General features: G+C 44.6%; 1 protein-coding gene across 1 annotated transcript in view; it reads left to right on the forward strand.

Moving 5' to 3' along the window:
* Tenm4 (teneurin transmembrane protein 4) overlaps window positions 1-24,962 on the forward strand; it is a 701,768-nt gene that overhangs the window by 531,069 nt on the left and 145,737 nt on the right. The window contains exons 10-11 of the mRNA XM_051192264.1: window positions 888-1,102; window positions 2,660-2,870. Coding sequence (XP_051048221.1) covers window positions 888-1,102; window positions 2,660-2,870 — 426 coding nt within the window. The remainder of the gene's footprint in view (window positions 1-887; window positions 1,103-2,659; window positions 2,871-24,962) is intronic.

Here is a 24,962-nt window from a genome sequence, read left to right on the forward strand (position 1 = left end):
AAGGCAGGAAATTAGGATTTAGCTTGCTCACATGCTAGTGTGTTTACTGAGAAGAGGAAGTTTGGTAAGTAGCCTTCCTCCCTGGGGTTTGTTGCACCCTCAGAAAGCAGACACCCTGACTGGCAATAGAGATGAGCAGGAGATCTCATTCTGGAGTGCCCTCTGCCCCTTGTGATACAAGACTGAGGGCTGGGTTAAATTTCTAAGTATGCTATAGATTTTATCCTAGTTTAGTTCCCTTAAGCATTCTAACACACACACAAAAACAACAGCACTTTCAGACACATTTCCTCCCTTCCTAAGAACTTTCTTCTCCATCATTGTCAATTCATAGCCCTGTTCCAAACCCAACCCCCTACTCACATGTGTAGACTGCCAATTTTCACCTAAACATGAAATACCTCCTTCCATTCTCATCATGCCTCCTGCTATAGGGTTGAAAATTGAATGACAACACCTAATTCCCTCTGTCCTTTCTACTTTATCATACAGCCTTCACACACACACACACACACACACACACACACACACACACACACACACACACACAGAGTCACAAAGTTATTCTCATGTGACCACCAGTGATTATTTTTAGGATCAAAATATATCTTAACAAACTGTAGCATTATGCAGTAAACAGATGGTCCTTTGAGAGGACCCATACTGCTTTGGAAGAATGAATATTTTTAGCTGATCAATTTGAGCATCACTGGGGGAAAATTCTAGATTATCTTACTCCTGTGGAGGAGGGGGAGGTGGCAGGGAGCTGGCAGCAGACCTCTCTCTGGGTGAGAGGCAAAATGGAGTCCTGGATGTTGGGATGCTGGTTCCATATCATGTGTGGCTAACCATAATGCATTTGTCTTCCCTTCCCCATGTCTTGGTAGGAAAGCCAAGTAGTTTCTTTCCAGAGGACAGTTTCATAGACTCCGGAGAAATTGACGTGGGGAGACGGGCTTCCCAGAAGATACCTCCTGGAACGTTCTGGAGATCTCAGGTGTTCATAGATCACCCTGTACATCTGAAGTTCAATGTGTCTTTGGGGAAAGCAGCTCTGGTTGGCATTTATGGCAGAAAAGGCCTTCCTCCTTCCCATACTCAGGTAAGTAGACCCCACACAACAATAGACCTCATGGGAGCCAGCTCAGATCCTAACTCAGGTCAGAAACCCAGCTGAGTCCTAAAGCCTGAAGGGAACTTCATGTTACCTTATAGGCCACTCATCCATTCGCCCCCCCCCCCCACTAACATCCTTCCTTCCAGAATAGTGAAGTTAACTCTCTGGAGTTGTTTCAGAGAATTCTAGGACACCTCTCAGCTGCCTTTCTGCTATCATACTGTCTCCTAAGTTACAGTGCCCAGGCAATGTGACCTAGAGAAGACACCCCACACTGAGCATGAATCTGCTTGCCATTGGCTGTGCAAGGTTGGGTTCACAATCCATCCTCTCCTTGAGTGGGGAGCAACAGTAACCACCCTGCGGAATTCTCATAACAAGGAACGTGCATAGAGCCCTTAGCATAGAGCCTGGTGCAAAATAAACAGTACTTTCCTTGACTGTTGCATCCCCTCTCTTCTTGCACATTTGTTTGTACACATGTACCAGAAACAAAGATATAGACCAAGTAGGTGGGAGTATAGATCAGAGCATGGACTTGGCATGCTGGACTCTGGATTCAGGCTTTCACATCAAAAGAAAGGAATAGGGAAGGAATGAAAGAAATAAGAATAGGAAGAGTCACAAGTTAGAGAGAACAGAGACCTGTGAAGACACACACACACACACACACACACACACACACACACACAACACAACACATACTAGCTTTGGAGTTAAAATAACCAAAACCACAAACAGCCATCATGCATCCTAGGGCCATATGTAGTATTTTCAGCTCCAGCATTCAGTTAAGTTTTAGCACTACAGCTAATGATCAGGTCACAGAGCCATAGATGAGCCTGATCCCTGGGACCACAGAACAACCGTGCAGTCCTGAACGTCACGGCTTCAGCTTCAGCTTTATGTGAGATAAATATCTTCTATCTTCCATCTACTAAAATCTAACTAGGTAGCTACTCGGGTGCTTCCTAGTGAGACAGCAGGGCTTAACCTCCCTGCCCCACACCTGATGTTCACATTGCGGGTGGACTTTTCTGGAGTCTCAAATCAACAGTCCTGGATCAATTAGCACTTGTGTTTGACACAGCATGTAATTACTGATGGAATTTTGAGCTAAACAAACTTAGTTCATGACTAACCCAAGTCCACTTAATGTTCCAATCCCATCCCAAACCCCTAAGATTACCATCCATACTTGCATGAACCTCCACTGATCACCAAGTGTCTATCTGGGTTTCTACTGAGGGACCTGCCACTGAAGAAAACATGGCTATCTTCATATATACATAGTCATGTAAAGACTTGCATGTCCCCAAATGAAAACAAAACAAGACAAGGAATAGTCATTAATTATGCCACATTCACAAAATAATTAGAAGAATGTTGTCATGAAGATTCTAGATCTGGGGAGGACTCCTGGCTTCCCTTTCCGACTCTTTCTTTTCTTCTAGACTCCCTAGGAGAATTCCTGCATGGAGCTTAGCAGGTGGGGTTGTCAGTCCTTGCTAACTTTACTTTCTTTGTTTTCTATTTTTTTAGTTTGACTTTGTGGAGCTGCTGGATGGAAGAAGGCTCCTAACCCAGGAGGCAAGGAGTCTGGAGGGTCCCCAACGCCAGTCACGGGGTGTTGTTCCCCCATCCAGTCATGAGACTGGTTTCATCCAGTATCTGGATTCAGGAATTTGGCACCTGGCCTTTTACAATGATGGGAAGGAGTCTGAAGTGGTTTCCTTTCTCACCACCACCATTGGTAAGCAACCATACCCTCCATGGTGTCTTTGAATGAGATGAAGGTTGTAGATGCAGGAGTTGGTGCTGGCAAAATATGGGAATTGAATTTGTCTTGCCCAGAACTATAGCTGCCACTCTAAGTATGGCGCAAAGTCATCCTAAGTAGACTTGCTGGATTTGGACTCAGTTGCTGGATAAGGGTGTTGCTTGGACCACCAGATGCCTCTCAGGAGCTACAAGGCAAAACTGACATTTTAAGAATCCTGGGTGGCAAGCCACACAGAGGACACAGTTCCCTTCATTGGTAATTGCCTCCCACCTATCTTTAAAGCCTCACCTAGTTCAACTTGCTGATGTGTCATTTGGGTCTGGTTTGTTTGGGGTTTGTCTTACTTTTGAAATCAACAAATGCTGGCACATGAGAAAAGATGAAAAGAGCTGGAAGAAAGCAAAAATAGCAGAATTAGCAACAGGAAGAGCAGTCTATAGTTGCTCTTGTGCTTTCAGTGAGAATAGAGATGTCTGTTCTCTGACAGAGAGTGAGTCCTGGCATCAGAAGTGAGTTTGAAACATTGTCTCTGTACCTTATAGAGGTAAAGTGCCTTGGCCACCTCCAAAGTCTACATGTGTGTAGGTAGCCTGTATACTCCATCTCATAGATTTTGTATCCTCCTTAGGTGGCCACAGTCTGCAAATGGATAGTCTTAGTTCTCCAAGTCAAAATTTTTCCCAACTTCTGTTGGAAGCATTAAGATGCAGTCTAGAAATAAAAATCCTTGAAGGAAAATAGAACTTAGCCAGAACATAAAGCGGAAGTCCTAGACAGGACAGTTATTTATTTATTTATGTATTTATTTATTTTATATAACCAAGTCCATTTAACTGAAAACAAACATTTATAGACAATATTTGGGAATTTGGGCGCCATTCTTTCCAAACTACTTCCTTCTGGTAAGGGGCGCTAGACAGGACAGTTTTACGGCGAATGCTTTAGGATGCATCTGAAGGCTCTTGGTCCTTGGCTGGGAGTCTAACAAGGGAAATGGAGTTGAAGGGAAATGCCTCAATTTGGTACTAGGTTTCCAACATTCTTCTAAGACCCCAATTCTCCCTCCTAACCAGTGGTAGTCATTTTCAGTCCATTTCCCACCTATGTGTAGTTTTGCCCTTAGGATTGAGGCAGAGACAGCCTCTCTGTTAAATGGAGCATGGTTAATAAGCTTCTGCTACACTTTCAACCTTAACATTTTGCCTTGATGGCAAAGAAGGGGGTGGGCATCCAATACCTGGTGTTGATGAAGGAACTGTCCCTGTGTGTTGTTCTTGCCTGGAGGAGTGATCTCTCCACAATACACATCAAGTCTCTATGGGCAATACCCCTTAGTTGGTAGGGAATAAGCCGGAGTATGGCATTTCTCTGCCCAGGTTCCCTTCAGAAGCCCTGGCCTTGGCAGTTGCCATACTGTTGGTTTTCCTCTTGAGCAGTTTCTTGTGTGGTGTAAAGAAATATAGGCTTAGTCCAGGAGCTCTGCCATGAACTTGGCTTTTAACATCATGCAGACCACTTATTCTTTTCCATCTCTTGGTTTCTTAAGATTCTAGAATCTGAAGCTGTGTTTTAGTAACTATTGGTGATATGGAGGTCAGCATTACAGCTCCCAGTCCCTGCCATTAGAAGCTAGGTTCTGGCTGCACCTACATACAAGCTATCACTATTCAGATTCTGCTAGGCAGCAGTCACTACATTTTCTTTCTTGATGGCTTTCATTTAGGGTCACAATTCTCATGTCCCATGGTGTGTCTTGACTAGGCACCATTCACAAGAAGGCACATAGTATTGTGCTTACACAGAGCAAAGAACAGTCAGATTTCTGTTTTAATAACTGAGTATAAATATGAAAGGTTATTAATTTAAATTCCTAAAGACAGCCATTTTTTAATTAGGATGTACATCATAGCACAGCAAGGAAATAGTGAGATGTCCCTTCACCAACCCCTGTCTTGTTGGAGCTTGCTAACCTGCTCTATTATAATTAAGGCACAGTCCTGCTTTTTACCCAGTTCCTATCCTCTTACCTGTATGATGAAAACTGTCATTTAACCCCTTCATGTATGCTAGATCCAATAGGTTCCATCATGCTTCTATGCATCAGTGCATTGAAGACCTATCAAAGAGTCTTCGTAAAATGCAAAGTCTGCTCCAGCAGGTTGGGGAGCAGCTCCCAGTGGAGCCCATGCGCTGTGCATGTTTGGAGCAGCAAGGAGATATTGCCTTGGCCCTTCTCTTGCTGTTGGTTTCAGGAATCACCTGAGACATCAAGTAAAAGTTCAGGTTCCTCCTCCTTTAGAAAGCCTGACTCTATGAGCAGATGGGAGAGCCCCATCCTCTTCCTGTTGACAAAGCTCCCAAACACTCCATGAAAACTGATTCCTAGTCCTCACTTCTCTTGTGATTCCTCCCATGATGCTTCTGTGATTGTCAATGGCAGGTCACCCCTTTTCTGTCTGGATGAAAATGTTTGAAGTGGAAGCTTGCAGTCCCTGTTGTGAAAACTAGAAAAAGAAGTAAAATGTGCCTGTGGGGTGGCTGCATGTACACCATAGAGGGAAGCAGTTAGGGTGCTGTGTCCCCTCCTTTCCCCTTCCATTTTCTCTTACTGCCTTTCTGACCTGTCTGCCTCCCTTCAAGCTACACAGATTGTTTAATGAACACTGGTTTTTTTTGTTTTTTTGTTTTTCTTTTAATACAAAAACAGACTGATTCTGATGTTGCTATTAATCCCTCTTTCCCGAGAGTCTTGGGCATTGAGTCTCAGCTGTCTGTGATCGTTACCTGTGAACTGCGAGCTGTAATTTGTCTTGGCAGGTTAATTAAAAGTTTAGGTCTTGCTTTAGGAAAGTCATTATGGTCCCAATATACAATTATAACTCTCGGGATTGCTTAACAAACAAATTGGAATATGACCCTCCTTTCATTACATGCTGAAACACAGATCGAGAATTCAAGAAGACCCAAAATATCAGAATTTAGGGTATTTATGTCTGCTTGTAATTAAGTAATGGGAGAAATAATTGTGTTTAACAAATGGATGCATTATGTACGATTTTGCTTTTCCCTCCATTTAATGCAATCCAGCTGATGACTCTAAATTAAACGAGTTTATCTTTTGCCTTGAAAAAAAAATCTAAAAGCACTTTCCAAACTGGATATACAAATATTTCCACACAGTGACCTGATGCCGACAGAGCTCTCACTGAACTGGATCTATGCCACACATGTGCATGCATGCAGGAATGCAGGCATGGACATGCACACTTGCACACTCCCCGCTGAAACCAAGCTAGTTTTAGAGTAAAACATGACATATGTTTTCAAAAACAACAGTCTTTCCCTAGCATGGGGAGATTCAGAATCATGGGGGGTAGTAGTCTTGCAAGTGTTAATGAAGTCACAGGATCCCACTGGCTAGGCATATCCCACCAGCAAAGTCTCACTCACCTCTTGCAGTTTGCAAAGGATTTTTATACGCATTCTTTAGGACTTACAGTAACTCCATGAGGAGACAGCCCTCCCCACTGCAAATGAAGAAGTTGAGGTTCAGAGCTGCTGCAAGAAACACTAAGTGTGATTTCACATTGGCCTCACTGCAGGGCTTGCCATTTCCTTATTCTTAGCTCCTTGCCTCCTCACCTGGACCAAACCTTTGCCAGTTTTCATATTTCATTTGTTTTCTACATATTCATTGGTTAATTTATTCATCAGATATTTAAAGCTTGTCTAGTATGTGTTGGAGCCCAAGCTTCATTCTTATGTAACTTACAACAGCCTTAGGAAAGAGTGTGTGTGTGTGTGTGTGTCTGTGTGTCTGTGTGTGTCTGTGTACGTGTGTGAGTATACATGACAAAGGATAATATTGGATGTTGTCCCTCAGGTGCTATTCACCATTTTTGCTTTTTGAGAGAAACAAGTTCTCTTCCTGTCCTGGGACTCACCATTTAATTATCAAACCCTAGCACCAGGATTATGTGTACGGCCACACCCAAGCTTTTTTATGTAGATTCTGGGAGATGAACTCAGGCCCTGATCCTTGCAAGGTAAACACTTTACTCACTGATGTATCTCCCTAGCTTTGAGAGAGATATTTTAGCTACAATTTAACTTAACAAATGAAAGGGCTGAGGTTTGGAGGGTTTAGATGACTTGTCAAAAATTAAAGATAAAGCTAGAATGGGAACTTGGATTTTAAACCCCTCACTATTTGTCATGGATACCAGTTAATATTTCATTTCTGTTTGTGTTCTATGGATCATAACTTGCCTCCAATTATAAGTAAGCACCTCACATCAATTCAGGCAGTTTTCTGGAGGAATCATTAAAAAGACCACGGTGAAAAATCTTACAATATCCAAAACTTTAAAAATGAGAATTCCTTCCCCTGGATAGCTTGCCACCCCGAGGCCTGACAAGTTAGCATTGAGGTATTTTGGGTCTCAAGCTAGCAACTTATCTTTTCATTTGGGCTGCTGTGGAAGCATAAAAGGACAGATCAACCTGGCACCACGGCAAGGCAAGCCAAGCTGCAAAATAACAGAGGTGGCCTACGGTGGATTTAGAAATCCAGAAAGAGAAATGAGAATCACTGCAAGAAATTATCAGGCATGGGAGTTTTTTTTATAAGGAAAATGCCCTGCTCTTCCGGGTGCTAATTGACAGGAAGGGTCACTTGTCTATGTTCAGGCAGCTGCTGGAAGTCTATCTGTCTTGCATTCAGACACTGGAAGTGGTTCAGCTCCTTCCTTTCCTTCCATCTTCCTTTGTGCCTGCTTCCTGTCTATTATCTAACCTGGCTTTTTCCATGCTGACTAGCTAGAGAAAGCAGCTAATGGTTTGGATTGATGGAGATGGCATTTATATAGGAACTGCCTCTAAGCCAAAGAAAAGAGCAAGGCAGGAGTGTGGGGGAGGGCGTGTCCTGCTGAGTAGCCCAGAAGCTCTTGGGCTGCAGGAACATTTAATCTGGTCCTTAATGCATGGATGGCATAGTCATATTTAAAGAAAACAGGGGCCAGTGGGATGGCTCAGTGGGTAAAGCACTTGCCACCAAGCCTGGTGAGCTAAGTTGGACCCCTGGGACCCACACACTGTAAGGAGAGAAATGGCTCCTACAAGTTGTACTCTGGCTGCCATATATGTTCACAATGGTGCCTGCACATGTGCATAAGGTGACATTCACATGCCACATAAAAATTTAATGTAAAAGACACTCATTAATGAGGAAAAATGGAAAGTAAATGGTAAGCAACCCATTCCAAGTCCTGGGAACAGCATGAGCTAGAGGTAGGTAGCTGAAACCCTAGGCGCTTGCTGTGAGGTCGGGCAACTCTGTGACTAAAGCATGAGAAGGGAGTCATCTAGGAAAGCCTTGAATGCTACCTTGAGCAAATAGTTCACTCTGGAAAGGACAGGGCATTGAGATAGGATTTTGCATAAGAGGATAAGATGATGAGAACCAAAGGGCTTTCTTTTGAGGCAGGAGCAATTCACTTCTGTGGCCCAGGGAGTTTAGTGGGATTGCAGGTGGTGATCTGGAGAGGGGGAGGGGGCAGAAAGTCAAAAAGGAAGTAAGGATTCTTGCAGTGGTATCAGCTGGGGGCTCCCTCCATTTTTCTAGCCCATTGATTTTTGTTTCAAGGAACACCTAGGTTCTTAAACCTACATTTCTGCCTCTCTGCAGACTATCATAACAAACTCCCCCCTCCCCTTCCCCCCACCATGATTATCCAAACCATGCTGGAAGACATTGTCTCTTGATCCCCTTGCTCTGATTAGGCATCAGCCTTTGAGTGTGTTTGCTAGGATCTGGTGAGAAAGTAGTTCTGACAAAATTCAGCTGCTGTGCCTCAAAGAAGAAACCAAGAGAGGTGACTGAGGACTTGTTCTCAGTCTCTAATAAGCCAGTCTTCACCACTCCCCATTTCCCTTCCCTTTGAATTCTGCTGTCAGGTAGAAAGGGAGTAGTGAGGAATCAGGCTTTCTTGATACTAAATTAACCTTCTTGCAAATGGCATTGGCGTACTTTCTGGGATTTCTAATGGAAACACTTCTTTGGAACAGTGCCCCATGAATTCACCTCTCCAGATACAGTGATTTATTCTGAGCATTGGTGTAAGTGGGATGAAATTGTAGGTCAAAGGAGAGCTCAAGTCAGCCCGCTGGAGATTGTGGTCAAAGTTCTGTTCTGAGGAAGAGCTGGGAGTACCAGAACGCTGTCTGTGGACTGGAAAACTAGCCTTGCAGTAGATGCCCCTGCTCCCAGGAGGTCAGCTCCCCACCGCTCCACTCCTGCTGATATCTTACCTCAGATATTTGAGTGTCCTGAATGCTCTACTGGGAACCTCAAAGACAGAAAAGAGAATCGAAGGACACCATGGATACCCAGCAACAGAAGGGCCTCCTGTGTGGGAAGGACTTAGACCTGTGACTAGTGTGTGAAGGACAAGAACCAGAACCATACTTAAGTGCCATTAAGGGCTTTTAACATCCTTGTGTCACTCCTAGCCCAGGTGTGTCCAGCAGTTCAGTGGTAGCATGGAGACTAAGCTCTGCCTCCTCTTTGTCCTGCCAGGCCTGCTCTGAGCTTTATTTATATTTGCTGCCTCTTGTTGTAAGGTGACTGCTTCTCTCTGTCTCTCTGTCTCTCTGTCTCTCTCTCTCTCTGTCTCTCTCTCTCTCTCTCTCTCACACACACACACACACACTACAAAAGTAAGTGGTAAGCAACCTATTCCAAGTCCTGGAAATGCCATGAGCTAGAGCTAGGACTTACTTTCCTATTGATTAGAGAAAAGAAGACAAGGGAAGGAGGCAGGGGGAAAAAAACCAAAACAACAACAACAACAACAAAAAACAGAGTTTTCCCATGAACCATGTAGCTTACACCCTTTGGTTATGTTTCCTGGACATTCAGGGCTACAAGACATCTGGAACAGAACATTTTAGCTTACTATGTTGGCTCTCCACCCAAAACTAGGGTTCTCTCAGAAACAAGGGAGGTAAGTGTGGGTTAAGCAGTCATCAGTGTCTGCCACATACTTCATCCTTGCTGTTTAGTTACACAAACACTGGGAAAAAGCCCTAATAGGACTATGTGGGATACTGAGCCAGGGCTATGTCCAACCATGGGGCAGCTGCACAACTTAATCTTGGGTGATTCCAGGGAAATCAAGCCAGATTAAAGCCTAGGAAAAGGAAATGCTGCCGTATAACTGGGGATGATGGGGAAGGGCTTGGTTCAGTTTCTTCACATCACCCAGGGAGCCAAGTACTGTGTCAATAAGTCTTGAAGCCTCTTGGATTATATTTTAAAGTGGATGGACAGGGGTCTCAGAGGAAGAACAGTAAATACCAGATTGCAAACAGATTGAGAAAATATCAGATTATCTATCTATTTACTTATTCAACCAGTGGCTCCTAACCGCCATTTTATCTTCCATGGCCTGATCAGGCATTCATGTCAAGGTACATAAAATAGCTATGTTTCTTGCCCTGTTTGAATCTGCAGAAATCATTGGACTTCTCAAGTTTAAATACAATCGTGAACTCTACATATCGCATATATGTAAAAAATATGTAAAAAATATGTAAAAATGATTGTCGTGCACTGGGGTAAAAAACAAAGGTGACCCAGAGAGAAGCACTGTGAGGCCCTAACCACACTGCAGGTGGAAAATCTTCCAGGAGCTATGAAGAGTGGAGTTGGAGGAAAAGCAGACCACACAGAAAGAGGAGAGAAAGAACAGGGTGGGGTGTTCCAGGAACTCAGAAGATCTCATGGCGTATGGGCTTCAGAGGGCTCTGTGGACCTGGGGTGGCTGGAGCGGTAGCCAGGAGCCCATCTATGACGGTCTTCTTGTGACCATGCAAGATTTTCTTTCATTTATTTCAGCAAATCCAGAAGCTAGCAAGGGAAACCACTGCAGGACTTGAAGTCAATCTGGCACACATATTTCAAAGTTTGTTCAAGTTACAGGTGCTGGGAACTCCGAGAAGGATCTTCCTGCAACCCAGGCAGGGCAGGTGCTAGCCTGAGCCAAAAGTGGAGATAGGTGAGCAGAAAGGACTGGCGGCCAAGCCTTGGAGATAACTAATCAGCCTCAAGAGTTAGGATGTTTTCCAAGGGTGGAGGCTAAAACAGGGAGGGTGAGAGGGGAAGACCAGCCCAGGAAGTAGACTCTGTCTTTTTCCATGTTACAGATGAAGAACTCCAGGCTACTGGTCTAGGTCCCATAGATAAATTAGCAACCCAGAATGCATCCTCTTCTTGTGTATCAAGGACTGGGTCTATATCCAACTTTCTACCATGGCAACATTTGTGTGTCCTTATGTACTCATAGTCAGGGCATCACAAAGATAGAAGGGGTTTTACAGACTGTGGCTTCCAAGTCTCCCAGATAAACAGGATGCCTGCTCTCTCTGGTGCTTGAGGTTCACATTCCTGACTGAGAGAGCACCCCAACCTAGGCCTCACCTTGCTAAAAGCTCTCTTTCCACTCTCCAATCAGATGAAGTTACCCATGGAAGACATTTTGTCAGTAGTGCTTTGATTTTTTGCAAGTGATGGCTGGGTTTTCTGATACCTCATTTCTCTGTCAGTTACTAAAAAGTTGTTTCTCTTGTCTAAAAGAGATGTCAGCACATCAGCTGTGAGGGCTGTCAATGCCTTCTCTCTTTCCCTTCATGGTGCTACTGACAAAAAGTATGGCCTTTTGCCTTATTACACCTCTTGGGTATATCCTAGCTTCAAGACGAGGGCTCTGCAGGGACTGGCGTTGGTGGTGGCTAGTGAAGGGTGTCAGGATCAAAGCTTCAGCAGAGTTGTGTCTGGAGAGGTGGTGTGGTCCAGAGAAATAGCAAAGGCTTCGAGTCAGCCAGACCTGAGTTCAATTCTAGCTGCTGTATGCCTGAGCTGTACAACTCTCAGCCTCACCAGACACTCCTATAAAACAGAGTCCCACAATGCGGGCAAAGCATCAATACCTTTGTATTTGTTTTCATTTTATTCATTTGCTGAGTATCTGCTTGGGTAAACACTGGAGATTTAGCAGTGAATATAAAAAACAAGCCTTGCCCTCAAAGAACCTACAATCAAGTAGGGGAACTGATCCTTTCCTGAGTAATTACCCAGTAATGAGGTCTGCAGGAACAGAGGGGGCCATGGGAGTTCTTGTGGGCATAGAAAGAAGGGCTGTCCCACTGCCAAGGCTGTAGAAGGGGGCTGTGAGGCACAAAGGGCTCACTGTGAGGAGGGCTAAGTGTGCTGGGAAGCAGTATGTAAATATTTTCAGCAATTTGGGGCCAGAGCAGAGGTGGAAACCCAGAACAGGAGTGTAGTGCTCATGTGGGGAGGACACATCCCAAGCCCCCAATGGTTGCCTGAAACAGAAGATAATGCCAAACTCTGAATGCCTTCATAAATACCTATGATAAAGTTTAATGTATAAATTAGGCAATAGCAGTTAACAATAACTAATAACAACTAGAACACTACAAATGTGTGCTCCATTTAAAGTTATTGAAAGTGATCCCTCTCTCAACATATTTCACCAGCTACAAGGTTTTGAATGTCCTTCTCACAAATAGAAGATAATGATGCAACAGATGTGTTTAACCATAGCACAGTATGTGTGGAGAACAAAGCATCAGCCAGTATCATGTTTTACATTTGACTCCACATACATCTATTATGTGTCAATTCAAAGCACTTTTAAAAACATGTTCTACGTACACCGACTGTCCTTGCTTGAAGGTGGGCAACTGATGCAATAGAAATCAGAGCAGTAGAAAGAGAAAGAACACTGCAAAAGGACGCAGTCGCCAGGAAAAGGAAAGGGAGATGAGGATACTTGCTCGAGAGGGCATGCAAGATCCAGGTGTTGGTGGAATTTGTTTCTGTGAGGCCTTTCTCATGGGCTTGCTTTGGCTTCTAGGCGCCTTTTCCTTGTGTAGGCACAAATGAGGCCTATGAGTCCTGTGAGGCTAAGGCCCATCATGATAGCCTGACTTAACCTTTATTACTTAACCTTCTAGCCCCTATCTCCAAGTAAATTCAGTCATTTTGGAGATATGAACTTAGTAGGGGAACACAGTTCAGCCTATAGCAAAGAGAAACTGAAGGGTTAATGAGAAACAACTGTTTGACAGACCAAGAAACTGACCAGAAAGGGCCATTACACACACCCCCAATACAGATGCACAAAGTAAATATTCTTCCACTATGCAAAATGAAGCTCATACTATTGAAACGACTAGGTGTATATTAAACACCCAGTTACCCCAGGGGCTGGGGTTGGAGTTTACATCCATGTGCCCCTACTGTCTGTGCCACTGTCCCTTTCCCCACTTATGTTTTTGTGGGTAAGACATCTAGTGTGCCTAGGAGTCCGGGAATGAAAAGAAATGTAACATGAGGATGCATGCGCCCAGAGAAAAGCCTAGAAAATGAAGTCAAAGCCAGTCTGGAGGAACTTCATAGATCAGCTGGGAGACTTGTGTTGAGACAGTAGGACATGCAGGGTGATTTTTAGGCATAACTGTAGCACCCACTGTGTCCTGTGTGCATCTTAGTCAGTGACATATACAGAGCTGCTGGATTCTCAGACTGACACAGGAAACCAACTGAAGGCTGGTGCTGTAGCCAGAGGGGTTGGGAGAGGAGAGATCCTGGATGGGGGCAATGCCATTTCCTTTTCATAAAGGAGAGGATGTACTGTAGTGTGTCCTGGGATGTTCCTGACCACTTCCAGTTTTAGCTGTTAAAGACAAGCACAAAATTTTTGTCTTCAAGAATCAGTGGATGAGGACTAGAGAGCTATCTCAGTCAGTAAAAGACCCGAGTTTGATGTCCAAAACCCATGTTTAAAAAAATAGTCAGGGATGATGGCAAGCATTTATATCCTAGCACCGAGGCAGCAGAGACAGGGGATCCTGGAGCTCACTGACCAGAGAGCCTAGGCTAATGAAAGATCCTACCTCATGAAACAAGTGGACAACACTTAAACGATCACCAAGGTTGTCTTCTGCCCTCCACATAGATGAGTACACATGGGGAAGAGGGCTGAATGAATGAATAAATGAATGAATGAATGAACTATGCTAAGAGGAAGAGCTAGGAGGAGGTAAAATCATATTAGATTTGAGCTGCTAACAGACTTTCAGAGTGGATGTTAGTTGCTGGCAGACACCAGTATATAGGTAGCTAAATATGGCTTGACTTGAGCTGAGCTGGAGACTGAGCATCAAGACAACTCATCGTGGGTGTGAGAATAGGTAGCAGGGTAGACTAACTAAGATGTTAGAACTGGAAATGGGGTGGGATTAAAGAAGGGACCCCCACACCTAGAGAGCAGAGAAGGGAAGACATCTGGAGAGATTGAACTCAAGGAAGTTAGGCAGAACCATTTCAGAGAAGCTGCTAGAGTTGGTGAATGGTGAGGCGGGACTCAGCACCTTCATGGGAGCAGCTTCCACCCCTGGCTCAGGCTGTAGGCAGAAGCAGGGTCACCATGAGTTCAGGAGAGAACCAGGCAGAATGGAAACAGTTCATGTTAGAGCAGACTAAGAGACAGATGGGCGTAACCTGAGGAGGAGGCAGGTTGAAGGAAAGGTTTATGTAAGGTGAGGGGAGCCCTGAGGGTGTTGTCAGCAATGGGAAGGAAGCCAGGCAAGAAATCTGGAGACCCACTAGATGACTAATGGAGGAGGGGGAGGCCCAGCGGAGGATGAGCTCTGAGAGGGCATGGGGTGGGGGCACGCAGAGGTGCGGAGAGAAAAGCAGGCCTGAGGGCGCAGGGGAGGAAGATAAGGGGCCCCTTTGAGCTTATCACTGGGTCACAGCTCTTCCTTTTTCTTTTTATTTCTCTTTCTTTTTGAGACAGGGTTTCTCTGTGTAGTCCTGGCTGTCTGGGAACTCATTCTGTTACGCCCGGCTGGCTTTGAACTCATAGATCACCTTCCTCTGCATCCCAAGTGCTGAGGTATGGCCGGCCACAGCACTTTCTAGACATAGGATGCCCTGTGAGAACAGCCTTTCTGCTTGTGTTCCCTTCTATGTACAAACTACCTCAGTGTTGTTGCTGCAATGAGTCAGCTGTCACGCAAAGGAACAGTAGGGACCACGGAGCCCAGTGGTTAGGAAGTGGATGAGAGTAGCTCTGTTTGTATGTAGTCTTGGCCACTTATTAGCAGTGTTACCTCGGACAAGATGTATAACCAATCAGTGCCCAATTACCTCATCTGAAAAACTGATGATGTTAGCAGCCATCTCTTAAGGGGAATGATGAAGAGAAATGAACAAGATAAGAATATATGTTACTGTTGTTGGGATAGTCTTCCAAGTGCTGTGTGTGCCTACTAGGTCCCAGGAAGCAGGAAGTGTTACACTTAACTTGAAATCTGTGATAGTCCCACATAGGCAGAAGTAGCTCATATTTCTCTTATAGATGAAGAAACTAAGTTCAGAGAAACCAACAAACTTGCCCCTGTGCACCATTAAGCAGGGACAGAGGTAGGATTTGAATCGAATCTAAGCAGGAGTAATTGAAGAATTCCTGATCTACACCACCCACTCCCAAGCGAGCCTCCCCTCCCTAGTCTCCATTTCTTTCCCCACCATCACATGAGAAAGACATACACACAGGCTGTGCTGAGCTTTCTCTAGCACTTCCCATGCCAAAGAATTAGTACCCAGGAATGCTGCTCCACGGGATGGCTCCTTCCAAATCAAGCCTGCTGCCGTTCAGGGATGGTGACTTTGACAAGGGCTTGAGCATGTTCCTAGTGCTTAAACAGAGTACTGAGCCTTCTACATCCTTGACAGGATCATGAGTGTTATGTGAAGGGCAATAGAAAAAGTGTAAGCCAGAACTGTCTGAACATCTGGTTTAAGTTTGAGTTGCTGCCTCTTCCTGCCTTTATCTGAGCACACTCATGTTCTGGGCTAATGGATGCACTGTTTGTTTCAGCCCTGGTTCATATTACATGTCAGCTTGGCTTTTTATTTCCATCGGGTGCCATAGGTCAAAAGAATTCCCTCAGGGTGTAAGAGATGGGCTGCATAGTTTGAAAACACGAGAAATGGCCACAGGGACCAAAGCAGGAGGCCAGCATAGTGTCTGCCACAAATGGAACTTGCATTTTTATAGACCTATAAGTGCAAGGTGTTCCTGGGAAAGCCTGCATTTGAGGATATTGATGTGTCACCATTATCTTTCTTTTAAGTGGTTGAAGAAAAGAGAATCTAGTGAGCTCTTCCTGGTGCCAAATACTATCCTGAGTATTATAGACGTACATCAACTCATTTGAATTCTCACCATGAGCTTGTATGGGCAGAATTATTACCCTAGTTTTTCAAAATAGACAGGGAGTTATGTGTGAGGTCACACCCAAGGTCCCAACCCAGTGACATCTGGTTCAGGTACTTGCAAAGTTTAGATACTTTTTGAGGATACCTTGTACTATACTGAGAGCTGATTTTGTGTACAAATGATGAAAGCACTTCTGATGACAATATTGGGTCACAAAAATACTGAAAATAAAACAAAGAGCAGGGAAAACAGCAACATCTACCAAAATGCCATTATTAAATTTCTAGGTTAAATATTAGAAATATTCCTTTAAAATCACTAACAAAATATGGTACACCCACTAGTACACAACGTTTTAGAAGCTTTGGCCAATATAGAGAATAAGAGAAATAAGAGACTGAGACAAAATTAGGTTTTTTTTCTTTGTTTTTGTTTTTGTTTTTGTTTTTTTTTTTTTTTTGGTGAGGATTGAGTTTATATTTGTAAGAAGCAGACACACACACACACACACACACACACACACACACACACACACACACATGTTCACTTCTACCACGCGGGCCATGCTTTTCTCTCTTCAGAGACCCTACTATGCTGTCCCTAGTGGTGAGGTAACATGCCTGAGAGCCTCTCCCCTTATGTTATCTGTCTGTCTGTCCATGGTATTGACTCCTTATGTAACTACTGCAATCCATCTCCAAGTCCCTCTGAAACATTTCAAAGGCATAAGGATCAACTCCTACATAGCAAGTTCATGGCCAGCTAGGGGAAAAGGAAGCCCTGACTCAAACAAAACAATTAGGACCTGGAGAGATAGGTCATCAGCTCAGGGTGCTTACTCTGCATACAAAGTACCTGAGTTTGGTTCCCAATAATCAGGGCCACTCACAACCATTGCTAACTCCAACTCCTGGGGATCTGACACCATCTGCTCAACACACACATGCAAATAAATATCCACACAGAAACAGATAAAAACAGGCACACACACACACACACACACACACACACACACACACACACACACACAATAAGAAATACTAAAAACCAAAATTTTCTTTTAAGAGAAACAACAAACAAAAACGTTTCACATTTCTAACTTATCTGCCTAGCCTCCAGACGAATGCAAATTCTCAACCTCAGATTCAGACTTCAGCTCTTAACATATGTCAAAAAAAAATTCCAGAAGGGTGAAAGAGGTAAATACTTAAAAGTCAAACTCAAAGAGGGTAAAACTCAATATCACCTATCCCTGGTCCAGAGAAAGAATTTTAAGCTTTAAAACTCATTGAAGAGCCTGGCAGTAGCCCTTGGAAGGCAGAAGCAAGAGAATCTCTGAGAGTTCAAGGTCAACCTTGTCAACAAAGCCAGTTCCAAGACATCTAGGACTGTTACACAGAGAAACCCTGTCCCCAAACAAACAGACAAACTCATTAAAGAAATCACAAAGGAAAAAACTACCTATTGTTCATATAATTTGAAATTTCCATATGCCTTATAACCTTATCAAAATAAGAAAAATGCTTGCAGTAAATATGAAGGTCAAGGGTTAAAATGTGTGTGTATAATATTAAAGCTAGTGTAGTAGGGATGGATAGTATATTTTAGAAAAACCTCTAAAGTGTATGGGTAGAAGAAATAAATTGTTTGAGAGAAGCATACATTTCCCCTCACTAGTAAACAAGTACAAACTGAAATAATGCTGAATCAACTTGTTTTAACCTCGTGAGAAGATTCACGCCAGTAAATACCAGTCCACAGAGGCTGTGGGGTACCTGCACCTGCAGCTGTTACTGGTTGCATTGCAAATCACTATAGCCCTCTGGGAAGACAAATTGGCTGTTGGTATCGAACCATAAAAATGGTAAACTTCTGAGAGTCCCTCATGAAGGAATAAACCCATAGCCAGAAAAAGCTGCATGTTTATCACAGTCTTGTTTAAAAATGAGAAAATTTGAAAACAACCCAAAGGCCCAATAATAAGAAAGCATTGAGGTAGATCATGGTTTATTCACTTACAGAACATTAAATGGTCATTAAAACTCTTACAAAAAGTCTAAAACACAGAGAAACTAATCATTTTGGACGCCAGAAGTAGGACACAGATGTGATATTTACTGTATAAACACATCTATTGATAAGGATGTAAATTGCCTGATCCTGAGGAGTTGTCTAAATTTGAACTCAGGGCTGTTTTCTGGAAAGCCACTGCTTTACCCCACCGCATGCTCCCTGCTGTGGAGAGTTACTGCACCCAGCCCATGGGTGAGTCAGGCAGGGTGGAGGCTGCTGCTCTTCCTTCCGAGCTGGGTCCTCCCTGGCAGGATGCATGGGAAATAAATTTTATCGCCCAAAGACTTCCAACAATTGGTGTTTTCTAAATGTTCCTCCTCTTCCACTTGGCACAAATGATGGAGTGGTCATCCAGAGGACCAAGAGAAGACCTGTGAGCCAGGTCGTATGCACACACCCGTGCCCTGAGCACTCTGCTGCACACCTGTGTTTGTATGTAAATGTTTGAACTCGTTTCCTTAATGAATTGCTTTAAGGTAAAGCCAGGATCCCCGAAGCACACCTTCTTTCTAAGCCAGCTTTGCCTGAGGTGAAAGGAAAGCCCCCAGGTGGTCCCTAGAGCCTCGTGCCTGGTGTTAAAGAACACGGAGAAGGCTTAGTGGGGGATTCACTTTACAAAAGGAATTGTATTTTAGAAAATCCTGAGATGTGAAAACCTGATCCTGCCTTTCTGTTTCCTGCACCACCCGTGCCTAAAACATGCTAGAAATTTCTATGTAATACAGTTTGCATGACAGTAATAATCCCTTGCATTGTATAGAGTGCATGGCTTACTGAACACAGTAACTTTGTGTTTTCATTCTTTTATTTTGTTTTAATCTTCACAACACAGGAAAGTAGGATGGCACTGGGATTATTGTCCACATTTTGTAGCTGGAGCTGCTAAGGTTTGGAAAAGTTAAGACTCTTAACCAAAAAGCTTTTTGACAGCCATGGTCCCAGCAGGTACCTGGACAAGAATTATCTTAGATGCTATGCTGTTATTTTTTTCTCGCCATCCATCCATCCATCCATCCATTTATATGCCGTGGGTAGTATGCAGTCATTCAGTATGTTTCTTCTGCTCCTCCTGTGTGCCCTGCTTCCTGCTCAGGTTGGGCTCACTGCTATGATGAGGCCAAATGAGCTCTGTCCTGGAGGATCTCAAAGTCTACCATGGAAGACAGGCTTTGGTCAGTAATGCTGACCTCATGGGAATGGGAGTCAGGAAAGGTTTAACTGTGAGTGCGTGGCATCTGAGCTGAGTGGGCAGAGATGAGTGGAGAGAGCAGAGAAGAGGGCTTCTGACAGATAGATGCCTAAGGATGGCCAACTGTCAATAGGTGGGGAGAGAGCCAGGAAGGAGAGTGAGGATGAAAGACTACAGCGGTGGAGGATCAGAAATCATGCCATGTGTAAAGCTGAGGAAAGAGTACTTCAGAGGGGCCAGAAGCTAGTGTCAAATGCAACACAATATCCCCCTAATAATAGGAGCAATGTTTGAAACAAACAAACAAATGCATAACAATCAATGACCTACACGCCATGTCAGCAGGTTTTGTTAAACAGATGGGTAGAGTTGGTGACATGGAGAAAGCTGAGCCATGAGTACGTGGTAGTTGACAACAGTGAGACGCAGAGTCCAGCAACTTCCGGCATGAGGGGGAGGGGCCAAGAACAGGGACAATGAAGGCAAGAGGAAGCACAGCTGGGTAGTGACACATAGCCCTGTGATATAGAGGCAGATGCAGCCAGACTCCCCGCTTTCTTCCCTCAAACACGGACAGGAAATCTGAGGCACATTCCTTAAGTAGAAGGTCCAGAAAGAGAGAGGCTTCACACTCAGGGCAACAGGCAGAAGGCATGGAGGGAACAGGGGAGAGTCACACACAGCAAACAGGAAATACGTGTGAGCTAAATGCAGAAAGTGACATTTCCAGACCCTGTTTTTGACAAGCAAACACATGTCTTCTGTCTAAGGAAGGAGATTATTAGAAAAATAAATTATTTGATGGAATGAAAAGCCCCCGTAGACGGTGCCTTGGGGGGATTATCCACAAAATGCAAGAGTTTCCATCCTGCAGTGACAGTCAGCAGCTGACAGGGCTCTTCTTGTTCTCAGCCCTAAATACGAAGAGGCCAGAGGATTATCAGGCATGTGAGCAAATCTTCCAGCAAGTGAGAAAGAAAAAAGACTAAGCAAATGGGAGGAGGAAAGTAAAAGAATAAGAAGGGATTAAAAAAAAAAAAAAAAAAAGTGGGGCTTGGGAACATGGGAGAGGGGAGAGGGAGCTAGGAGAAAGAGAAGGGGAGAAGATGAGGAGAGAGGAGGGCATGAGTGAGCAAGAAGACTGAGTCAGGGAAAGAATATAGGAGAGCAAGAAAAGAGATACCAGAATAGAGGGAGCCAGTATAGGTTTAAAGAGAAATCTGGCACTAGGGAAATATCTAGTGATCTACAAGGATGACCCCAACTAACCATCTAAGCAATAGTGGAGAGGCTACCTTAAATGCCCTTCCACAATAATGAGACTGATGACTACCTTATCCTAGAGCCTTCATCTAGTAGCTGATGGAAGCAGAAGCAGACACCCACAGCTAAGCACTGAGCCGAACTCCTGGAATCCAGTTGTAGACAGCGAGGAGTGATGAGCAAAGGGGTCAAGAACAGGCTGGAGAAACCCATAGAGACAACTGACCTGAACAAGGGAGAGCTCATGGACCCCAGTCTGATAGCTGGGAAACCAGCATAGGACCCACCCAGACCCCCTGAATGTGGGTGTTAGTTAGGAGTACTGGGCAGTCTATGGGGCCTCTGGTAATGGATCAGTATTTATCCCTAGAATACGAATGAACTTTAGGAGCCCATTCCCCACAGAGGGTCACTCTCTCAATCTAGACACTTTGGGGAGAGCCTAGGCCCTGCTCCACATGATATGACAGACTTTGAAGACTCCCCATGGAAGGCCTCACCCTCTCTGGGGAACGGAAAGGGGATGGGTGTTGGGAGGGGGACGAGGAGGACAGGAGGGCAAGGGAACTGAGATTGACATGTAAAACAAGCTTGCTTCAAATTTAAATTAAAAAATATTATCATTAAAAAAATAAAAAGAAGAAGAAGCAAGAATCCATGAGGATGAGGATAGTGCGGGAAAAGCGCTCACCATTCTATAAAAGAAGAGCATAAACCCAGGAAGGAATAAATCAGAGTGTATGGAAGGGTCCCGGGACATTAAAACTAGGAAAGTTGAAATAAAAACTTCACTAATGGAGTGGATATGGGCTGAAGATAAATACTAGATAAGAAAACTGAAGGCTGAATGCATCAGGTCCAAAAGCTGATAGAGAACAGGGGACTAACATGAGTGTGTTCCTGTCACTGAGGGCCATGGCTTACTGGATCGCAAGTGGCCAGCCCAGTTAGGTTTTCAAAAACCACTCTCATCTTCCCAAGAGCCCTCAAAGGGGAAGGCCCACACTGAAGACAGCCAGCGCTGCAGTACAGTGCTGGAATTTTTAGAAGGCCAACATGAGGGTCACTATATGCTAAGGTAGACAAGAGAGCAGAGAAGGATGGTTAGGAAGAGCCAGGGGCACAGACTCCAGGAAAGAAGCTACTGGGATAGAGTAAGGGTAGAGAGGGAGGCTTGGGAGAAAGAGGATCTGTATCCATGAGGCCCTGAGGTGGTAAGAATGTCCTTATCCCCAGTGACCCCTGCAAGGCCTGAGTGAGTCACATAGATGCTACCAGGTGGGCAGTAGGCATTCATATTGTGTTCTTCTGCATTGAATCCCAGCATGAGAAAGCCCGGACTGAGCAAAATCTGGGGGAACCTTAGCCCTAGGCCAAGACCTGTGCTTCCAGCCAACTTGCTTGTGGTTGGCCTCAAAATGCTACTCAGAGAGGAAACACATCTACAACAGCCAGCAGTCAATTTACCTAAACTACAGCTCCTTCCCGCCTCTAGCTTGAACTGTAGGAAGTCTCTCCTGACCATGCTCCTGGCCTCTGCCACCTGGCTGCCCTGTGTGGCCTCCTTTTATCTACAGTAGGAGGATAGGAACATGGATGGGAGGCATGAGAAAGCAAATGTGCTAGCCCTCCTCAAGCTTTCACAGGATGTCTCAGGAAGTGTCCACTGAGTAAGTCTGAGAAACAAGATGTCAGTGATGGATCTCTCCAGATCTTCAGCAAACCAGAGATTGGCAAACCTTCAGATGCCCAGGGCAGTAGCCACCATAGCCTGAGCACTCTAAGGCACCTGCATTTAAGTACCTGGGAATGCTGGCCAGTGTCACAAAGGCAGAGCAACAGAGGCCTTGCAGCCACTCACACAGAGGTGCTGCCTCTCTGGGATCCTTAGGGAAATCTGTAGGAATCTGCCCCCTGAAGGGTTTAGTCCATTTTTTTGTTCCTAAAATCTGTTCCATCCTTTAGAAGCCTCAAAACCCACAAACCCAACATAACTCCTAATAACCCCCAGTTTAAATAAACAGTGAGCAGGCCACCGTTGTCTCTTGGCTTTCTCTGGGTGCACATTGCTATGGTTACTGGGGCCCATAACCTGCCTGTAGAGATAGAACAGGCCCGGTCATTTTTTTTTTTTTTTTTTTTTTTTTTTTTTTTTTAAGCCTCCCTTGTCACAGACATCACCAAGGCATTGATGGAGGGCAGAAACAGGGCATGGGTGGGGGGTAGTGGCAGGAAGTAGCTAGTAGTAAGTGATTTCATGAGAAAGGCCCAGTGGATTAGACCCTTGGAAGTCATCTTTCACAGGAAGAGGAAGTTTTGTCTATGAAAAATGTCTGTGGGTGCCTGGGAGGTCAGAGCTGTAAGGAAGAGGGAGCTGAGCAGCCACAGTGTAGGACCATTGCAATGTGATGTGTACCCTGCAGGTGGAAGAAACACGATCTCCCATGAACTCAGTTGTGTCTTAAAAATATAAGCCATCTCTTTGTGAAGACAGTGTGGGAGCATTAACTGCTGCTTTCCCAGGCCCACAGCCAGGCGCACTCTTACCCTGTTGTCAAAAAGCATACACACCTGCACACACAGTGTCTTGGGGGCTCCGACGAAGGTCAGCCAACAGTCAGCTTCAAAGAGGGGTCCATGGCCCCCTGTCCACAGTTGGTCAGTTACTGACACTGAAGCCATGCTGCATCCGGAGCTTTATACTTGCTCGAATGTGCAGGCTAGGAAAGCAGAGGTGTGAAATGGGAAAGTGACCCCCTCATGGTTACATGCATGTGGCAATATGGAATTAGAAGCCAGGAATATTGGTCTATTAAAGCCCCATGATCTTTCTGTTGTACCCTGTAGATTCTGGCTTGGCACATACACGTGGTTTTGCTTTGTTTGACCGAGTTTTATTTACCTCCCACCGCTGAGATCTTCGCAGCCAACTCTCCTGATTGCTGTATATGCTGTATCCTCTTTACCCCATGGCTGCCTAGAAGATATGTGAGTGAGAAAACCAGAATCCAGAGCGGCTTGTGAGAGTCAGAGCTGTAATTCCAGTCAGGGCTCATCTGGTAGCATAGACCATGTTCAGCTATGAACTGGAGAGCTCTGTGCGAACAATCAAATCATGCCAGAGGTAGGCTCCTGACTGAGCAGCTGAGAGAGTCCAGAAGCTCAGCAAAGAGAATGAAGGACTTCCCCCACCCCCACCCCACCCCCCACACTGACCACTGGGTACGATGGGCAAGTGGAAGGAACTAAGAGGTTGAAGGACAGCTGGCCCACCATGGGTGGTGGCAGAATGCCCAAGGCTGCTTCACCTAGGCACACGGAGAATTGAGGGCAGGAGCTAGATATGTCCAAACTTTCCTGGATACAAAATAGTCCTGGCCTGCAGAATGCCTGCCTCTCACTGGTCTGGGAACAAGGCAGCATTCCTCTGTAGGTAGCATCAGTGTTTGAACTACAGGACCAAGGTAGCTTAAAAGCCTTCTTAATGTCAGAGTCATGTCAGAGAATCAGAAGTCACTGGAAGGCTCAATGCACTTTCCAGACCAGCAGCTATTTCTCAGTTCCTTGCAAGGTATATAGCCATTACATTTGCCATGGAGCTGCTTTGAGGCAGCGAGCATGAGCTGTCTAGGTGGCTGGGACAGCTATAAAATATTGAACATGAACATATAACCACATTACCATGGTCTCTAATAGGATTTGGTGTCAAGTAGAAGGCCAACTTGGCCTCTGGCCTGTAGATATAGACCCAAGTTATTATTCTGAGTGTTACCTAGTAGATAAATAAGAAAGAAAGATTGCTCAAATCACTGTGTGACTGACCAACACATATTATGATTATTGCAAAGAAAAATCCACCAGAGGCAGAGAATTTATCCATCTTGCTAATAAATTTCTTGTGTTATGTCCTGATAGAAGTAATTCAAGTACATAATTCATGGAAACCATGTTGACAGCTCCCAATGAAAAAGGGGATAGAGGCCCCACAAAATTTTATTACCACTTGCCCTCTCACTATGTGATTAGTTACTGTTGTTTTGAGAGAAGAAAGCCAGGACATGGTCTAACACAATATAATGGGTTCAATGGTAAGGGATGATAGTGAAGCCAAAGGCTTGGAAAAAGTTGGCAGAATGCAAGTTTAAAGACAAAATGAAGTTAACAAGGAAGCAAGAGGAGGCCCCAGAGAAGGCCTGGCCTTAACACATGAGGCCAAGCACACCC

Source organism: Phodopus roborovskii, unplaced genomic scaffold (assembly GCF_943737965.1).
Source record: "Phodopus roborovskii unplaced genomic scaffold, PHOROB, whole genome shotgun sequence".
NCBI classification, from domain to species: domain Eukaryota; kingdom Metazoa; phylum Chordata; class Mammalia; order Rodentia; family Cricetidae; genus Phodopus; species Phodopus roborovskii.